Raw genomic sequence first — 20,539 nt, forward strand, 5'->3', positions numbered from 1 at the left:
TGTATTTGGGACAAAACTTTCATTAAACTCAACTAAATCTTGTAATAAATAATGTGGAAATTGAGCAAGTCGAGGAAACTAAACAGCTTGGAGTTACCCTGGATTGTAAACTGTCATGGTCAAAACATATTGATACAACAGTAGTGAGGATGGGGGAAAGTATTTCTATAATAAAGCGCTGCTCTGCATTCTTAACAGCACAATCAACAAGGCAGGTCCTACAGGCTCTAGTTTTGTCGCACCTGGTCTACTGTTCAGTCGTTTGGTCAGGTGCCACCTAGAGGGACTTAGGAAAATCGCAATTGGCTTAGAACAGGGCAGCACGACTTGCCCTTGGATGTACACAGAGAGCTAACATTAATAATATGCATGTCAATCTCTCCTGGCTCAAAGTGGAGGAGAGATTGACTTCATCACTACTTGTATTTGTGAGAGGTATTGACATGTTGAATGCACCGAGCTGTCTGTTTGAACCACTGGCACACAGCTCGGACACCCATGCATACCCCACAAGACATGCCACTAGAGGTCTCTTCACAGTCCCCAAGTCCAGAACAAACTATGGGAGGTGCACAATTGTCTCGTCTTGTTTTAGTCAACTGAAATGAAAACTCATTTTCGTTTAGTTATATTTTTTTCTAGGTCTATTTACTCACTTATAGTCTAGTCAATTGCCACTGAAAAATGACGAATATTTTAGCCACAATTTTTGTTGACGAAATTAATAGTGGCCCGATTTCGTCTTTGCTTTGGTCATTAAGAGCCCTGTTGGTTTGACAGTTAAGCTTGTTTCTGAGCTACTTAGAGTAAGGTGTTTAAGGAGGTTATGTAAAAGTAATGACCGCTCACTCTACAGTCGTGGGCACAAAGACGTGTGTGTTGTGTTGGGGAGGGGAGTCTCTGAACATCACAGCTGGCCCTGGGGACTTAAAGGGCCTCTGCCACACATACCCCAGTCCCCCTCCCCCCTCGGTACCCAGGCCCACCACTAAAGGACAAAGGGGGTTGGTCGAGTCGGGCATCTGGGGTTAGGGTGGATGGAAGCCTCAGAACGCAACAAAAGGATGGAGAGAGAAACAGAAGGATGGAGAGAGCAGTGGACGAAAACTCATAGCATCTGCTGCTTTCATGCTCTGTATGCTAATGGTTTGTGGATGATATGTAGACAAAGTCATGCCCATTGTCAACTAGATGTGATTGTTTGATTGCCTACGGACTCAGCTAGGATCACATCCCATCTCTAGAACACACATAAAAAAATGAACAATAAACTCTGTTATTTAATCGGCCTTAATCGTGGTGACCTGATGAGATGACTGGCAGAGAGAGATTAGACTTTGTCGAAAGGAGTAGACAATCAAAAGACGCATTGTGATTACATTTTCTTAACCAACTTCAGAGTTAGTCGAAGACACATCTTGTAAGGATATCTTTGAAGTGTAAACGAGTCCGGACAACGATGTGTATGAATTTGGCCAACGTCATGTTTGTCCCGCCCTCTCAAAAAAATTACACTGGCCAGTTGAATTAGAAACCAAGTGCCTACTCGCACTGTGGTCAGTTGCCAAAGCCCAATACCGTGTCCAGCTCTGAATAAAATTGGCATATATAGAAATACATATATTTATGAAGAATTATCATCCCGAATGAGAGAAAATGGGTTCTCCTGTTCCCACGTCCGATGTCAGCTCAAAATCGAATATTTGGAAACATTGCAGGCTATAGAAAGGCCAAGGACTGCAATAGCAGAATTTAGACTGAACTACAAATGTATTGGGGATGCATGGGATGGACTGCAGTGCATGACTAGTGTATGGCAAATTATAATGTGCTGCAACCTGGTGTCAGAGCATGTCGTATTATTTTGTACGTAAAATCAGAAACAACATTTAGTATGATATGTTACGTTTCATATAGTATGTATTAGTTTGTGGATGTCCATCGCCCATTTGGTAGTTAATGTTATGAATTACAATTCATATTATATGTTACATATTTGAAAAACGTACTATATGTTACGAATTAGCAAAATGTACAATATGTTACCAATTTTCTAAACTTATATGTTATGATTTCTTGCTAGGTAGCTAACATTAGCTAGCTGGCTAATGTTAGGTAAGCTAGGGGTAAGGGTTCAGGGTTAAGGTTAAGTTTAGGTTAAAGGGTTAATGTTAGGGGTAACTAAAAGGGTTAAGGTTAGCGTTAGCTAACATGCTAAGTAGTTGCAAAGTAGATAAAAAGTAGTAGTAGTAGTTGAAAAGTTGCTCATTAGCTAAAATGCTAAAGTTGTCTTTGATGAGATTTGAACTCGCAACCTTTGGGTTGCTAGATGTTCGCGTTATACGTCCACCCCTCCAACCACCCTATTTCTGCCTTAAGTAACCATATGTCTTATGTAGCCATACCAAACTTAACATATCACACTAGTGTCTGGATTTACATTTACTATGTTACGTCTACTCTATGAGACCAATCTGTAAAACTAGACTACTTGCAGATGTACCATTAACCATTTGTTTAGGCTACACCTTGTAGCTAATGAGGTAACAACCTGGGGAAAAACAAAGAAAAATAAATAAATACATAAAATACAACCTGGGGCGGGTTCAGCAGGACGCAACGTTTTGGAACATTCAGATAGAAATATGCTAGGTAGAACAAACATGCCTCTCTGACATGTTGAATAAGGAACATCTGCTCTATTCATGGTATTTCCATCTGCAATGTTCAGAACATTTTGCAACTGAACGTGGCACTGGTAACATTACCAGTAGTCTATATAGCACAGAAAGAAAGGAAAAGGGATAGCAAACAATTTATTGACTAAATTCCTCTTGCCACTACACTATATCGGACTATGTAAATCATTTTATTTTAAGTTAATGGGGACCCAGTGACTCAGGCTTGAGCACTTTGACCAGGACTCGAGCACTGGGACTCGACCTGTGACTCAATCATTGGCGACTCTGCCTTGGACTCGAGCACAGTGGACTTGGGACTCGATTCGGACTCAAGGTTTAGTAACTAGACTACATCACTGGACGAAACAGTCATTAGCCCCGGTTCTGCTTTTGGACACCAATGTGGCTGTGGAACAGTGATAACAATGGCAATGACCTAGTGATGGAGGTGCAACCCATACTACTTACCAATACTTTGCGGCACCATCTAATGATTGTGCTACTCTCTCTCTCTGCACTTTTGTGTGTCTGTTTTGTGTGTAATGTGCAATATATATGTATGCTGATAAGGAATTTACATGGCCAGATTACTCTTATATATGTTTGTCATAGTTCTGCTGCTGGGAAGAAATTAGGAGGTTATGCAGAAACATTTGTTGGTAGGACAAGGCTATGTATGTTTGGAAGTCAGTGATTTATGTTTACTAAAGGTAAATGAAGCAATACAAATGTGATGTGACTAAAATGAAAGGGCGTTTAGTGGACTAAAATGGCCCACTGTTTTCGTCACTTTGACAATAACTAAACTAAAACATAATTTAAATAACAAAAAATGTGACTAAGACTTCATTGTATTTTAGTCAAAATGACTAAGACTAGACTAAATCTAAAAATAAAAAGAGTACCAAAATGAACACTGGCTTGGGCCTTAACTGCTCCTTTCTGGAATCAGCAACCCCAGTCCACCTTCAACCTGCAGCCTGCCCCTCCAAAATGCAAATCCCTTCACGTCCACCCTCAGATTGAAACGCATCTAATTATGTATCCCTGCCTGCTGCCATATTTGGGCGTGGTGGCCATGAAAGGAGGACATAGGGAGGGAGGAGGGAGGGGGTTGAATAAAAATGCAGTCTATTGTGTTGAACCTTGACCCCTTTCAGGGTCAACTGGCATGTGACACCAGGAGGGGAGGGGCTTTACATGGGCCCCACATTATCAACCGCCCTGCCAGGGGCTCGGGTGTGTGTTTAAGTGTGTTGGGGGAGTATGTGGGGTGCACAGGTTGTCGCATACACAGACAAACACAGGCAGGCTATGACCAATAGGACTGCTGTGCTTCCCACTGAAAATGTCTAATGAAGCTTTGGAGTGTACTACTACCTTCAGACCAATTCTCCAACTCTAATCCTCACCGTTGTGATAACTGAACTAGGAGGGGGGGGGGGGGGGGGAGAGAGAGACAGAAGGAGTCAGTCTGTTGAAGGAAAGCCTATTTGACTTGGGCACAATAGACCGTCCTACAGATGGTAGACGTTGCCCCATGCCCCTCCCCACACACGACTCTTCAACCATGCCCAACTGGAACAGCCCCCCCCCCGAGTCTGAACCCATCCCCTCCCCCTCTCTTTCCTCACCCCCATAATATCCACCAGTGACCAGTGAAAAATCCCCCCCGACACACCACACAAAAAAACTAAAGAATCATTCAGTTCTTTCTCATCAAGTTTAATTAAAATATTGTTATTAGATTACATTCACATATCTGTACATTAAGACTGTAGGTTGACCAGTGGATTCTGAACTTTGGAGTTGTCTGCAAGCATGTTCAATTAAGACAAAAAATATAATTGAACAAATATTTTGTAGAACAGAGAAACTTGTTCTACAAAAACAATAGATGCAGCTGGGACATGGTTTCAGCCCAGTAGTCTTAGGAATTACATTGCTTTTGGGTGGATTCATTAGTGGCTTGGTTTGGATTTGTAGTGGCATGTGTAACTACTACGTACATATTAAAGCTGCCATAGACACCTTTGGTTTTCTGAGAGAGATTAAACAAGAAGTATCTCTGTAATAGTAATAATACCAGCCTTCAACCGAAGTTGCTTTGGGAAAAAACGATGCTTTCTGTAGGATACAATACATAATGTCTACCACGAGTTGGGGGTCCCATTCCAATGGTTAAACTAGCATATAAAACAGATGACATGACAATAAACACAGATTACATTCTCAAAAAAAAGAAAGAAAAACACACAGGAAAACATAGCACAGTAAAAACTTGTCATCTTTGTATTCTTCTTGCTTTGGGATAAAAGTGGTATAAAACACATCAAACGCCTCAGGAGCAGTACATTCAATTCCCCCCGTCTCCAGTGTCTTGGGCTGGGAGCTTGATGTGGTTCATGGCTAATACATGTTTTAAAAGGGACATTTCACCAAAGATATCATACGATGGCACTCTCACAGCGTAGTCGTCAAGTTGTTTGGGGTTAACTTAGCCCAGACCTGCCAACCTTGAAGAATCTTTATGAGTTACACTTCAGCGAGATAGCGACGCCCCTGGACCCCACGACGGCGCGTGTGCGACACCGCGCTCAGGTCCGAGACAAATGTACCTTTTTTTTTGCCTGATAATGACGTTGGCAGAAGACTGCCTCAGTACAAATGGTAGGCTATAGACTCATGGGTGCTTGGTTTTGGCTAAGAAGTTCAATTTACAAATCAGGGTTCTCCCTAGGATTTTCTGACAAAAAGGTGTTAATATAGGCCTACGGTCAGGTAGGGGGGAGGTGACCCCATCTGAAAGTTGGAGCGTTTAGCTTTTTTGAAAAACTGCAATTTTCTGAATTAAATGATATCAATACAATGTAGCCAACGCAGTAGTTGATCCTGACTGAATTTTGAGTGGTTCTCAATTACTTTGTAACATTTCTAATAGGTTAAATTTAGGGGTAATGATTATTCTATTAGCTGTATTTATATGGATAGTATAGTGAAAATGTAAGTTAGCTTCTTAGGTTTTTTTGGGGGGGTGTGGGGGGGGGGCGACAAATTCTGAATAGGCCTAGTTCAATTACTAGATGCAATGTAGTAGACCTAGTCTACTGTAAATGGAATAATCATGGAACACCTGAACAAGGCCTATATATTTTTATTTTATTTAACTAGGCAAGTCAGTTAAGAACAACTTCTTATTTACAATGAACAGTGGGTTAACTGTCTTAACTGTTCAGGGGCCGAACGACTGATTTTTACCTTGTCAGCTCGGTGATTCGATCCAGCAACCTTTCGGTTACTGGCCCAACGCTCGAACCACTAGGCTACCTGCCGCCCCTATATGAGCTTGTTTCAGATCTCCATCCTTGACTTAATTAATCAACCTTCCTTCTCAGTTTAGGTCTACCATTCATTCAATATGCCTTGTCGTCATTGGTGAACTGACTAGGAGGCTATTAATCACATCATTAGCAGCCTAGGACAGATCGAGAACTGATGAATTAACAGTCCTAAATCTTTAAAAGTACAAAAAAACTGAAGTATTAGCAGAACAGCTTGCTTTGCCATGTCTGTTTTAATCCACGCTGCGACACACACTGAATGAACTAAGCTAGCGCAACACCGCTCGTTTCCTTGCTAGTCAATCCGCTCGCGTTCAGCAGCAGACACGTTGATGGTGCAGTTATTTAACATGTTTTTTTCTGGATGAGCAGTAACAAAGTAGCAAAGCCCATGACTATCATCCACTGAGTTATCATAAAGAGGTTTAAAACAGGATTGAGAAGGAGGTTGAGATCCAACTAATAAATACATTCATGAATAATCAATAGACATCAACACTGTAAGTTTCTGCAACAACTTACTAAACAGAGGGACAGCAACAGATAAACAGAACAATCTATCTGGACAAAGGGTTTGTTGACCAAATGCATGCTGATATAACATTCACGAACTAAAATCGTCAAATTGATATTTGAACACCTCGATCATTCATCGCGCAGTTATTTGAAAGATAAAATCACCACCCTCTCCCTGTAAAAAATCTCTTGTGTAGGAAGCTAGTGTTTATGCTTTCAGCACAGACATTTGACAGTGCACAGTTTGACAACACAACGAACACTCCCTGAAGATATGAGTCAGAAGTATCCCTGTCACAGCTCAAACACGTTTCTCACTGCTCTTTCATTTGAGTTGTCGACATATTACATTCTAAATGCCTCGACCAAAACAACCAGAGAGAGTGTTGATATGGACTGTATAGATGCCAGACCCTGACAACAATGGTTCCTGAGTTGAGAAGTAATGTACATGTTTCTGGTGTAAAAATGACTTTTTTCAACAATTGAGCGATAAACATGGGGGAAAGAGGATTTAAATACTAGTCCAAAACAGAGTAATACAACAGTCTTAGATTTTTGGTCTGAAATGACATGTATGTAGTCCTCCTGAGGACAGAGTAAAGATAATGTAAGACCATAAAGTGAGGTTGGTCCAATCAACATTGGTAATTCCAACCACATGGCTGTTTGTGTGGAACTAGGAGTGGACTATACCGGAGACATAATAACATGGGTTCAACTTCACTTTGACATTGAAAAACTTTGGTTGTTAAGTTTGTTTGTTTTTGTATTCATTCTCTTTGGATTTCAATATACAATCTCGTCTCAGTTTCAGCTCTGTCATACACTAGTAATACACTGTCCAGAAAGCTATGCTCTCCTCACAGCATTAAAGACATGCTCTGGAACTTTGGCTAAGTGTTTTTGAAACCTCCAGCTTTGGGCTGGATGTGTCAATATGTAGTTCATACATGCATAATCTATGAGCAGAATTACTATTTTACCTCAATTTGCCACGGAATCCCTAGTTTGAAAGCGACTGTTTTTCTGGAAACTGTGCTGTGCCATTTTCCCTACATTTTCTCCCATGTGGGCCAGCCCGCTTGCAATTCGAGTTCTAGCCAATGAGCTTCAGCCCCTCGCCATTTGAGTGACAGCTAGCAAGATGCACACACAGCAGAGCAAGAGAGCAATGGCGTGGTGAACATATCTGCACATACAGTGACGTAGTAAGCATTTTTCAGGGACCACTTTTGGCTCGTGAGCATGACTTTCAGAACTACTTGCTAAAAAGTATACAAAAGTACCGGAGAATCTCTTTAAGAGATAGGAGGAACTTGTTGAAAACCAAAAGCAAACTTAATACAGGGATACTGGCCACCTGTCTCAGTAGACCAACACTTTAAAGAAAAAAAACGCTACAGACAAAACGCAACAGTACCATCAGAGTATGATGCCTCAAAGAAAATATCCACACCCCTCCCAGGCCCAAAGTACAAATACCCAGTTTAAACATTCACAAAGGCGTAGCAATAAGTTCTCAAAACATTTAACCCCCCAAGTTTGGCTTTTTCAAGACTTCACATAAAATACAAACTCTGACCTATAAACCAACAGTAAAGTAAACATCATTGCATTAAGAATACCCCTGATCACTTTCTAATAACGGCAAGTTTCAAACAGGCTGTATATGTGGAGTTGAACATGTATTATTATATACACAGAGGATAGGCTGACTAACCTGTTCCATCTAGCTGGAGAACGTAGTATTACTACTGACTGTTAGCCAGTCATGCCTGGGGTCCAGTATGTGTCTTATAATGAGGTAGTAGAGGCATTGAGGTCACACATTGACCAGCGAGAGACAGCTACAGCAGCCTGGAGGCATAGAACTGACACCCTGGGAGGACTAGTTTGGTTGGATGCTAAAAGCTATCATCAAAACACATTTGAGCCACCTGGGATGGGAAGGAAGGAGTCTTTGGCAGATGGCGAGGTGTGGTGTGTTGACCCTGAGATGGCCAGTACATCTGGCTGACTGGCTGGCTCTATGTGGATTTTATGATGGGGTTCTGAGGGTGAAGTAATGGCTGGTATTAGTAAGATGGGGTTCTGAGGGTGAAGTAATGGTTGGTATTAGTAAGATGGGGTTCCGAGGGTGAAGTAATGGTTGGTATTAGTAAGATGGGGTTCTGAGGGTGAAGTAATGGCTGGTATTAGTAAGATGGGGTTCCGAGGGTGAAGTAATGGTTGGTATTAGTAAGATGGGGTTCTGAGGGTGAAGTAATGGTTGGTATTAGTAAGATGGGGTTCCGAGGGTGACGTAATGTTTGGTGTTAGTAAGATGGGGTTCCGAGGGTGACGTAATGGTTGGTATTAGTAAGATTGGGTTCCGAGGGTGAAGTAATGGTTGGTATTAGTAAGATGGGGTTCCGAGGGTGAAGTAATGGCTGGTATTAGTAAAATGGGGTTCCGAGGGTGACGTAATGGTTGGTATTAGTAAGATGGGGTTGAGGCAAGTCAGAAGAACAGTTGTCATGGGTGAGGCTATGGGCGATGGTTGTTATGAGGTTGAGGTATGGTGATGGTTGATATGAGGTTGAGATATGGGTGATGGTTGATATGAGGTTCGAGGTATGGGTGATGGTTGTTATGAGGTTGAGGTATGGGTGATGGTTGTTATGAGGTTGAGGTATGGGTGATGGTTGTTATGAGGTTGAGGTATGGGTGATGGTTGTTATGAGGTTGAGGTATGGGTGATGGTTGTTATGAGGTTGAGGTATGGGTGATGGTTGTTATGAGGTTGAGGTATGGGTGATGGTTGTTATGAGGTTGAGGTATGGGTGATGGTTGTTATGAGGTTGAGGTATGGGTGATGGTTGTTATGAGGTTGAGGTATGGGTGATGGTTGTTATGAGGTTGAGGTATGGGTGATGGTTGTTAAGAAGGTTGAGGTATGGGTGATGGTTGTTAAGAAGGTTGAGGTATGGGTGATGGTTGTTAAGAAGGTTGAGGTATGGGTGATGGTTGTTAAGAAGGTTGAGGTATGGGTGATGGTTGTTAAGAAGGTTGAGGTATGGGTGATGGTTGTTATGAGGTTGAGGTATGGGTGATGGTTGTTATGAGGTTGAGGTATGGGTGATGGTTGTTAAGAAGGTTGAGGTATGGGTGATGGTTGTTAAGAAGGTTGAGATAAAGGAGCAGAGTTACTCAGGAGGAGTGGTTATAAAGGTGGGGTCATTCATTTCAAGGTGAGTTTCTAAAGTTGAGGTAGAACCCAGGTGTGTTTACAAGGGTGAGGAGGTACTATGGGTAACAGCAACACCAGATAGTTATTTGAAGATGAGGCAGACAGCCTAATAGAGTCCAGATAGCTGTGGTCCAGCTGCAGTAACCATGGTGAAGTGTCCTCTATGGGGGCGAGGTGTGCATCTTTAGATGGCTGAGGAGGTTGCGTTGCTGGGTGAACTTTCCGCCACACAGCTGGCACTCGTAGGGCTTCTCCCCCGAGTGGACCCGCATGTGCTCGGCGAGACGGTACTGGCGTGTGAAGCGCATGCCGCACTCCTCGCAGGCGAAGGGCTTGAGGCCCAGGTGGCTCCTCATGTGGCGGGTCATGGTGCCTCGCTGGGTGAACAACTTGCCACAGATGTTACAGGGGAACGGCCGGTTCAGCCAATGGCTCTTCTCGTGTTCCCGTAGCGACACCGCGTCCTTGCAACTCTTACTGCAGACGGTGCAGCGATGCCGAGGTTCGTCAGCGCCAGGCTCCAACCCCCGTGATGCATAGACTTTCGGGTCTGCGTCCGGGTCTTCGTCCTTCTGATATCCACCACCCTCCTCTTCTTCCTCCTCCTCTTCTTCGGGGTAGATTTCATCCTGGGTGTGTGTGTCGACGTGGGCGTTAAGCTGCTCGGAGCTGGGGAAGCCTTTCCCACAGGGGATGCAGACGTACAGATTGTCCCCTACACCTGGCTCAAACCCTGGCTGGGGCTGACGGTAGATATAGTTGGTGTTCCCATTTCTCTTCCCTCCTCCTCCCTCACCCCCACTGTGCCCACTCTCTTCACTCTGGTCCTGGCCATTCTCCTCTCCATTCACCTCTCCATCCTCCAGCTCTGGGGTCACTCTATCCCCTCTGACCAGCTTCTCGTGCCCTGGTGCCCCTGGTTTCTTCACTAGGCCCTTGGACAGTGCCTTGCCCGTCTCTCCCAGGTTGGTGGCCTCTCTGTGGGGTCGAGGTCTCTTGCAAGGGGCCCTAGGCAAGAGGTCTGTGGAGGTATTTGGAGGCTGCCTCTGGTTCTCCCTAGGCTCTGCCGTGGTGGGAGGAGTGGGAGAAACAGATGAGGAGTGGGGGGAGGAGCTTTGGGGGAGACTGCTGGGGGACACTTCCTCTGTGGCGGTGCTTCCTGATGGACTCCTCTTGGACAGGTCCAGTCCTAGAGCCAGCCCATTAACCCTAATTCCTCCAGAGGGGCTGAGGGAAGCACACCGCGAGCCCGAAATAAACACCTCCTCCTCAGAGAGATCCTCTCTCAGCCTCCCCTCCTGGCCCCATCTCTGGTTCCTCAGGTTGCCCTTCCTGGACCCTGAGTGGTTGTTATGGTGCTGGTGGTTGGGGGTTGCTCTGAGGGGGGTGGAGGAGAGGCGGAGGGGGCCAGGGGTGTGTCCATTGGGGGTTGGGGAGGTGGTCAACTTGTCGGAGCTGGAGGGGGTCTGTCCGTTGTGTTTGAGCTTCCTGCGACAGAGAGCAGCTAGTTCGGTCAGCTGGAGGTAGGAGGCGGCGGTCAGGAGGGACGAGACACTGTGTTCACTGACGGAGTCAGAACTGGACAGACGACCTGTATAGATGAAGTCCAATACCTAGAGGAGAGGGGGGGTAGCGAGGGAAATATTTATATTGTCCCAATGAGCAATTTGTTTCACAGCATATCAGAATACAGATACAACAGCTGAGCTTTCAACGATTGATGTGGAATCTAAATTGATGAATGACAGAGTCCAACGCAAATATATCTGTGTACATGTGCCTACGGTCAGTGAGATGCTGCCTGTCAGGTGACCCACCTGTCTGAAGACGGAGGGGCTGACCATCTCCGTGTCCAGGTTGATCAGGTTATCGTGGGGGACCAGCGACTTGAAGTAGACGCTGCTGGCCGCCAGGACGTTCTTATGGGCGCGGAACAGCGCATTCTCCACCACGATGATGACATCACACAGGTACCCTTTGGCTCGCTGCTGGTTGAGCTGCAGCAACAGCTGCTTGAAATGGTTCTGCTGCTCCATCTCACACACACTTTGGTTAACACACATGGGAGGGAAGAGGAAATAGGGAGAGGTCAATTACCCCGTTCTGAGAACTCAAAGAATCCAACCACTGATATTCCTAGACTAATTTAAAGTCCTGCAGGCCCAAATCTGTTCCTGAAATTCTTGCAATGCCCAGGATCGCCCACAAATGGCCACATACATAACACCTCTCTGCTCTCCCTGCAACCATCACAGTGGTTTCTTCACATAAGCCCAAACAACATACTAGCAAGCGGAGAAAGATAAGCCTTCAAATTGCCAACGTGATAAACTAACCACCAACCCACTAACGAACCCTAGAATACCAACAAATATCAGAAACCTGGTAAAAATAAACGAATGAGCCCCACCCTGACGCGTTGTAGCTCCTCAGGCAGCATTAGATTCTGAGGAATGAGATCTATCCGTCTGTTCATTATCAAAGCATGCAGCCATACACATACAGACATACACACCAGTGCACCTACACATCATGATGTGGGCCAAAAGTTCCATCCCACCGGAACAGACTGAAATTCCAGGCATTTCAAGGGCATTATTCTTTTCACAATTTCAGAGTGCTATTTTGACCTCATAGTGTGGAAATGTATTTTTTATTTTTATAAACAGGAAATAACTGCACTGGCCTTTTAACGAATCACAAACCAAATGATCAGTAAAAACACTAACTAACTGATAAATCTACCTTCACTTCTGTGAACCTTCCTGCCTCCTCATACGGGATAAAATATCATAAAGATGTGGGTTTTTGGTAACAGAATGACAAGACACTAGGCAATATTTCTTAAACTTACAGAAGGAAAATCATTTCTGGAAAACAAAATATTAGTTGGCAGGGGTCTTGACGTCAACATTATTGTGTTTTGATGTACTGGTAATACCTTCTAAATATATTTCTGCTAGATGTTTTCTAAGACCCTTTTTCCATCGGTTTGGCCAGAAATCAAAGCCTTAATAATACATTTTTAGGATGGACATACATACACACACATACATATATAAACATATATACACATATATATAATATACAGTGAGGGAAAAAAGTATTTGATCCCCTGCTGATTTTGTACGTTTGCCCACTGACAAAGAAATGATCAGTCTATAATTTTAATGGTAGGTTTATTTGAACAGTGAGAGACAGAATAACAACAAAAATATTCAGAAAAACGCATGTCAAAAATGTTATAAATTGATTTGCATTTTAATGAGGGAAATAAGTATTTGACCCCCTCTCAATCAGAAAGATTTCTGGCTCCCAGGTGTCTTTCATACAGGTAACGAGCTGAGATTAGGAGCACACTCTTAAAGGGAGTGCTCCTAATCTCAGTTTCTTACCTGTATAAAAGACACCTCTCCACAGAAGCAATCAATCAATCAGATTCCAAACTCTCCACCATGGCCAAGACCAAAGAGCTCTCCAAGGATGTCAGGGACAAGATTGTAGATCTACACAAGGCTGGAATGGGCTACAAGACCATTGCCAAGCAGCTTGGTGAGAAGGTGACAACAGTTGGTGCGATTATTCGCAAATGGAAGAAACACAAAAGAACTGTCAATCTCCCTTGGCCTAGGGCTCCATGCAAGATCTCACCTCGTGGAGTTGCAATGATCATGAGAATGGTGAGGAATCAGCCCAGAACTACACAGGAGGATCTTGTCAATGATATCAAGGCAGCTGGGACCATAGTCACCAAGAAAACAATTGGTAACACACTACGCCGTGAAGGACTGAAATCCTGCAGCGCCCGCAAGGTCCCCCTGCTCAAGAAAGCACATATACATGCCCGTCTGAAGTTTGCCAATGAACATCTGAATGATTCAGAGGACAACTGGGTGAACGTGTTGTGGTCAGACGAGACCAAAATGGAGTTCTTTGGCATCAACTCAACTTGTCGTGTTTGGAGGAGGAGGAATGCTGCCTATGACCCCAAGAAACCATCCCCACCGTCAAACATGGAGGTGGAAACATTATGCTTTGGGGGTGTTTTTCTGCTAAGGGGACAGGACAACTTCACCGCATCAAAGGGACGATGGACGGAGCCATGTACCGTCAAATCTTGGGTGAAAACCTCCTTCCCTCAGCCAGGGTATTGAAAATGGGTCGTGGATGGGTATTCCAGCATGACAATGACCCAAAACACACGGCCAAGGCAACAAAGGAGTGGCTCAAGAAAAAGCACATTAAGGTCCTGGAGTGGCCTAGCCAGTCTCCAGACCTTAATCCCATAGAAAATCTGTGAAGGGAGCTGAAGGTTCGAGTTGCCAAACGTCAGCCTCGAAACCTTAATGACTTGAAGAAGATCTGCAAAGAGGAGTGGGACAAAATCCCTCCTGAGATGTGTGCAAACCTGGTGGCCAACTACAAGAAACATCTGACCTCTGTGATTGCCAACAAGGGTTTTGCCACCAAGTACTAAGTCATGTTTTGCAGAGGGGTCAAATACTTATTTCCCTCATTAAAATGCAAATCAATGTATAACATTTTTGACATGCGTTTTTCTGGATTTTTTGGTTGATATTCTGTCTCTCACTGTTCAAATAAACCTACCATTAAAATTACAGACTGATCATTTCAATGTCAGTGGGCAAACGAACAAAATCAGCAGGGGATCAAATACTTTTTTCCCTCACTGTACACACACACATATGTACACATACATACACTACTGTTCAAAAGTTTGGGGTCACTTAGAAAAGCAATTTTTTTGCCCATTAAAATAACATAAAATTGAAACAGAAATACAGTGTAGACATTGTTAATGTTGTAAACGACTATTGCAGCTGGAAACGGCTGATTTTTTTATGGAATATCTACATAGGCCCATTATCAGCAACCATCACTACTGTGTTCCAATGGCACGTTGTGTTAACTAACCCAGTTTATCATTTTAAAAGGCTAATTGATCATTAGAAAACCCTTTTGCATTTATGTTAGCACAGCTGGAAACTTTTGTGCTGATTAAGGAAGCAATAAAACTGGCCTTCTTTAGACTAGTTGAGTATCTGGCGCATCAGCATTCGTGGGTTCGATTACAGGCTCAAAATGTGCAGAAACAAAGAACTTTCTTCTGAAACTCATCAGTCTATTCTTGATCTGAGAAATGATGGCTATTCCATGCGAGAAATTGCCAAGAAATTGAAGATCTCGTACAACGCTGTGTACTACTCCCTTCACAGAACAGCGCAAACTGGCTCTAACCAGAAGAGAAAGAGGAGTGGGAGGCCCCGGTGCACAACTGAGCAAGAGGACAAGTACATTAGAGTGTCTAGTTTGAGAAACAGACGCCTCAAGTCCTCAACTGGCAGCTTCATTAAATAGTACCCGCAAAATACCAGTCTCAACGTCAACAGTGAAGAGGCGACTCCGGGATGTTGGCCTTCTAAGCAGAGTTCCTCTGTCCAGTGTCTGTGTTATTTTGCCCATCTTGATCTTTTATTTTTATTGGCCAGTCTGAGATATGGCTTTTTACTCCGCCTAGAAGGCCAGCATCCCGGAGTCGCCTCTTCACTGTTGACGTTGAGACTGGTGTTTTGCGGGTACTATTTAATGAAGCTGCCAGTGTGTTAGTGTGTTGCGAAGGGAAGTGCAGGCAACACCTTGAAAATGAAGATTAAGAATACATTTAATGAGGAGCAACGTCTTTCTCCCACCTTGTGGACAAAAAAATGCTAATAATCATGTTTATTAAATAGACGTGTACACATAAAATGTACAACGTTTTGGATGCATTATTATAGTCATCCACTTCGTCACATATGCGTTATTTGATACTAGCACCAGTAGGAGATTGTTTTTCAAAAAAAAAAAAGGATGTGTATTGAACACGAACCCACACAAAAAGTTTCAGAGCATACTGCCTTGGCAGGGGACACTACCTGTACCAACTAAATTGAAGTGATCTGAAGGGATAGGTCCATTCTATTTCTATGATTGAAATGACACCCACCCTTCATTTTCTTTTGGATTGGACCAATATACAGTAGTTCTAATGAAGGTACTGAGCTTCGGCACAACTTAAGACCGAACTACTCTTCAGTTCTGATCCGCCATCTCCACCAATATGTTGCCCTACATCTGTACAAGTGGCAGCACCCTGGGGTAATTTGAGCTTTTAAACCAGGAAGGTACAAAGTTAGAAATAGTACTACTGATAACAACACATCCCATCTGTCTTGCCATACATTGATGCAGTATCACACAACCCACGCCCCCCCCCCCCCTAAAATACACACTGGGGGAAAAAAAGAGACGTTTGGGTAATCTGTCTATCTAACGACTGCACAACACACCGACGGTGATAAGATGCTGAGGGTCCTTTTATGGACCTACAGGCCCCTTCTGCCCCCCTCCTCCCCTGCCTGCTCAAAAACAACCTCATCACTTTAGATGAGAGAACCATAGACTTATATAAACAGGCTGTAACCACAGTCTGGAGGAAAGAGAACAGAGAGCAGGCCATATAACCAGGTGGTCTGGTTTGGAGAGGGCGCATGACCTACAGCATCAATGAGTTTGCCCTGCAAGCTTCTGATTGGCATGCCTGTTTAAGAAGACTACTACATTTCAATGTAGGTTAAGTTAACCTACATTGTTCTGTAACTGTTCTAGCCTGTGTTCTGGTTTGGCCTGTGTTCTATCCTAGCCTGTGTGTTCTAACCTGTTTTCTGTTATTTCCTGTGTTGTGTGAGCCTGTGTCCTGTTCGTTTGTCCAGAGTTTCATCTTGACTTCCTGGCAGAGATCACTGGCAGTAAATCACATGATCTGGTAATTTCGCTGGGTTTTAGGCATGTTATAGCAAAAGCAGCTTGGCCCTCTGGTGAAACCTGTAGAATATTGATAATCTGAGCCGGGCCACTTTATACTCTCCTTAATGCTAGTTAACTTAAACTGTTTTCTACTGGAGATTTGTTTAGACCTGAAGTCAACCACCCGTGTCCCGGAAAACTACCAGGGGTCTAATCCTAATCAGTACCCACCCAATCGATTCAACCTAACCTGAGGTTAGTCTCATCATTGAGATAAAATCTATTTTGCAAGAGAGACCTGGTCTAAGATAGCAGCAGGGTCAACGTTTAATTGCTGGGCTGAAACCCAGCAACCACGCACACACACACACACACACGCACACACGCGCACGCACACACTAGAGGTAGAGAGAGGTATTTGAAGTGAGCAACACATTGTGAGCATACATTGTTGACATTTTCTAAATATGACCAGCCTCTGATCGTCAAACTGCCTCTGTGTTAATGTTGACAGAGTTTATTATAACCAGAAACTGATGTTCAGGTTCATAGTGGTTCATGTCATGTTAATGTTATGTTCCGCTCCACCTTCGGGCCACCTGGTGAGTGAGAAGGGAGGGGGCTTGATTACATTAATCACCAATACCTGAAATGAGACTGCCACAGGAAGTACAGCACATGGGGGATGTGTGAAACTTACTCTGTCTTCAGCCTACCCCCACTTGCACCAGCCAATAACTAGCTTTTCGTCCTTTACATACGAAGTGGAGTTTACCAATAACCTTCCTACCAGAGTGCCAATACTGAGTAGAGTTGGCCTGAGCAGATCAGGTCACAGATTAGAGAGAACCCTGTTAGCCGCAGAGTTATTAACCTGGCTCAAAACGATGTCCCCATTGTGACTCTTACTGAGCCAGGTTCACACAGTGTTCCGGAAAGGCCACCCCAAGGTTAGCCCATTGCGCATGTTCCCTCCTAACTAGCTAACATAATTATTACTAAACACATGCGAACTCCTAACATAATTAGGTGTAAGAATCTTTGTATACATCGATTTTCCAGATATTATGGGAAGGGAACTTTGTTTCATCCAAGTTTGTGTTCATTCGGTTAAACCAAAAAAAGGATAGTAGGTTTTTACAGCCACAATCCTGAGTTTGTGTTTCAGACAAACAACAGCCCTACCACTTGGTATAAAACTGAGGGATGTGGCTGAGGAAATGTAACCACAAACTCAAAGACCAAGCATAAAATTTATTTAACACCACTGTTTTAAACATACTCCCAGACATTGTTTGTTTACAGACTGAAATGGCAAAAAATAAACATTAAAGTAAAATAACCTTAGGCCTATTTTGTGTTGGGATAGGGTAAAACAGTTGTACTAGCTGATGTAAACAACCATGATGCTTTATGATATATTATTCAGGAATCAAATCATTTGGACGAATTGAAATTAAACAGTAGGAAATATTCTAAGAGATTGTGGCGGATATCAGAAAATGAATGTGAAAAACCACAATAAACAAATGAATAATAAAATCCCCATAACCGTATTTTTATTTCAGCTATTTACACTATTTTGTGGAAATTCTGATGAATTTTGGTCTAACCTACGCAGTAAAACGTCAAATCATTGCTACTGTTTATAATGTTGCAAAAGCCTGACGTTCCTCACATATTGGAGAATTATTTAAATTCAGCGCAGTAACCATTATCACACAAGCGATTCAAAACCAGTGTTTCTATCCCATGATTTAAAATATCTGATTCAATGACACAGTTGAGAGAAAGAAATAAGAGGGAAAAAAAACATTAAATGGGCGATACACGTCTACCACAAAAGAGATAATGGTCTACGCGCTGAAGGGGTAGGGCGAAGGAAGGGATCCACCAATGCCTTTTATTCAATTAACCTACATTGCTACGCCTGCCCTGCATCAGATTTCAGTTCATATTTTTGTTTATTATAAGTTTATTATATCATAAAGTTATTTACCTTATTCCAAAGCTGTGAAAAACAAACCAAAGCCAGCAATCCACGGGTTAAAAGGAGTGCAGGTATAGAGGTGGTTGCCAAGCTGGTAATACTAGCTCTGACATTAGGCTACACACTGGGAGACCCCTCTGGGCATATGCTACGAGCCAAATGTTAGGTGTTTCTGGTATTTCTTCAAACAACGTAGTGCAAACTCCTTGAACACGACTACACACACCAAGTTGCATCACAAAACATGCGAGGAACTAAAAAAAATAACATAGATTTACCTTAATTCATCGATGATCGCGTTTTTAATTTACCATCCTCTCTCCTACCTCACTACCCTCGGTTCGCACTCCCCCACTACTATTCTGCTCGCAGTACTGACGATGACGTCACTTTCCTATGGTAATGAGGAAACCTTCAAAATAAACGCCTGAATTTCAAAACATTGGAAGGTGGATAACTCCACACCAGGGATTGGCAGCTTTGATGGGGGTGGGGCCCACAAAAAAACGGAACTCATCATGAGGGGCCGCAGTGGCTCGTGGGTCTGCATACCGTGGGTCAGTTTTATAACTCATTTCATGCAATTCTGCACATTTTGCCATAGGGTGGATGGAAATGTTTGCAGTTTTTAATATAATAACTGATGATCAATGGGCCCCAGCCCTGTCAGTAATTCGACAATGCTAACTACAAGTTTAGATAGCTGGCCAATAGAGTAATTTACCAATCCCAAGAAATGTTGGCTGACATGGGCCAATTGAGTGACCGCTAATGGACAACCACATTTTGAAATTGCACAGTAAGTTGAGACCCCTACTGGTCTGGGGATCAACAAAAGGGGGGCATGGGCCGCCAGTTGCCCACCCCTGCTTGACACTGTTTGTCAATTTCAGTTTATGTGAGAAAATAAGCATTGAATAGTGTAGGGCACCCATACTCAACTGGCGGACCGGATCCGGACCCATAACGGGGTCAAAACGGATGGGCAACAATCCTTGGTATCATGTAAACACACATAAGACATGGAATTATGTGTAGAATTGCAGGAAATGAGCTTTAAAACAGAATAAGAAAAACTGCTGCATGCAAAATGTCTAGAATTGAGTGAAAATAGCTTTAAAAATGCACAATCTTCTCTCCGAGAAACAAGAGGTGTGTGAGTGGGGGTTTGTTACTATGTTATCCATCCGAACCTTTGCCACCTAAGACATTTGTGTGACTAGACCTTCTCAAATAGCTATTGAGTACCCCTGGTATAGGGAATCATTCTACAAATCTAAATCGCTGTGAACTGTGTTGCTGTGAAATATATTTTCAATAACAAAAAATATAATTTTTAGGCTCAGCTGTTTGAAACTGGTGGACCAAAACTGCAGTTTGAAGGTGGTGGAACAAAACCGAAAGTAACTTTTTTACAGCTGTATAAACCATATTTTTTGGTATTGAAAATATATTTTCGATGGTGATTTAGATGATACAATGATTCCCTACAGTATTCAGTGCTTGTTTTGTCACATAAACGTAAATTGAGCGAACAGTGTAGATTTTAGCAGCCAGGAAATGGCAGGGCGATTTCCACTAGATAACCCAGCCACAAAGCCACAACAGCTTTCCCAGAATGACAACAGATACCGCTCAAATCGGAGAAATCAAGAGCAATATCACAGCCAATCACAACACTGGCGGGTAAGTAATACTGTGAAACTGGTTCACTGGTTGGTTATGAATATGATTTGTTTGTTTATGATTCCTGGCAATGTCAATAGTTTGTATGTATGCTTGTTTGCATGTAACTATTCCTATTTTGTTTGTTGATATTTGTTTGTTAATAAAAATAAAACAAAATAAAAATACAATTAAAAAAAGAAGATACGGGACAAAAATTGTGGGTTGCTTAGCAACAAAACTCAACAGTCAAAACACCTCAAAACAATACATGGTATCATGCATGAACAAGCTGAAAGGAGCCAAA

General features: G+C 43.0%; 1 protein-coding gene across 1 annotated transcript; it reads right to left on the reverse strand.

The window, feature by feature from the left end:
• Positions 1–4,390: 4,390 nt before the first annotated feature.
• Positions 4,391–18,983, reverse strand: LOC139543763 (hypermethylated in cancer 2 protein-like). Its single transcript, XM_071350146.1, has 3 exons — positions 18,846–18,983; positions 11,588–11,816; positions 4,391–11,383 (listed from the first exon to the last, which is right to left on the reverse strand). The coding sequence occupies exons 2-3, from the start codon at positions 11,804–11,806 to the stop codon at positions 9,932–9,934; spliced, it is 1,671 nt and encodes a 556-aa protein (XP_071206247.1). The 5' UTR covers positions 11,807–11,816; positions 18,846–18,983; the 3' UTR covers positions 4,391–9,931.
• Between the last annotated feature and the right edge of the window lie 1,556 nt (positions 18,984–20,539).

This window comes from Salvelinus alpinus, chromosome 18, assembly GCF_045679555.1.
Source record: "Salvelinus alpinus chromosome 18, SLU_Salpinus.1, whole genome shotgun sequence".
Classification (NCBI taxonomy): Eukaryota; Metazoa; Chordata; class Actinopteri; order Salmoniformes; family Salmonidae; genus Salvelinus; species Salvelinus alpinus.

Excerpts from the sequence above, each read along its gene's own strand:
- LOC139543763 (XM_071350146.1), bottom strand. The coding sequence starts at position 11,806 with ATGGAGCAGCAGAACCATTTCAAGCAGCTGTTGCTGCAGCTCAACCAG. Across the intron at positions 11,384-11,587 it reads GCCCCTCCGTCTTCAGACAG|GTATTGGACTTCATCTATAC; the intron begins GTGGGTCACCTG and ends CCTCTCCTCTAG.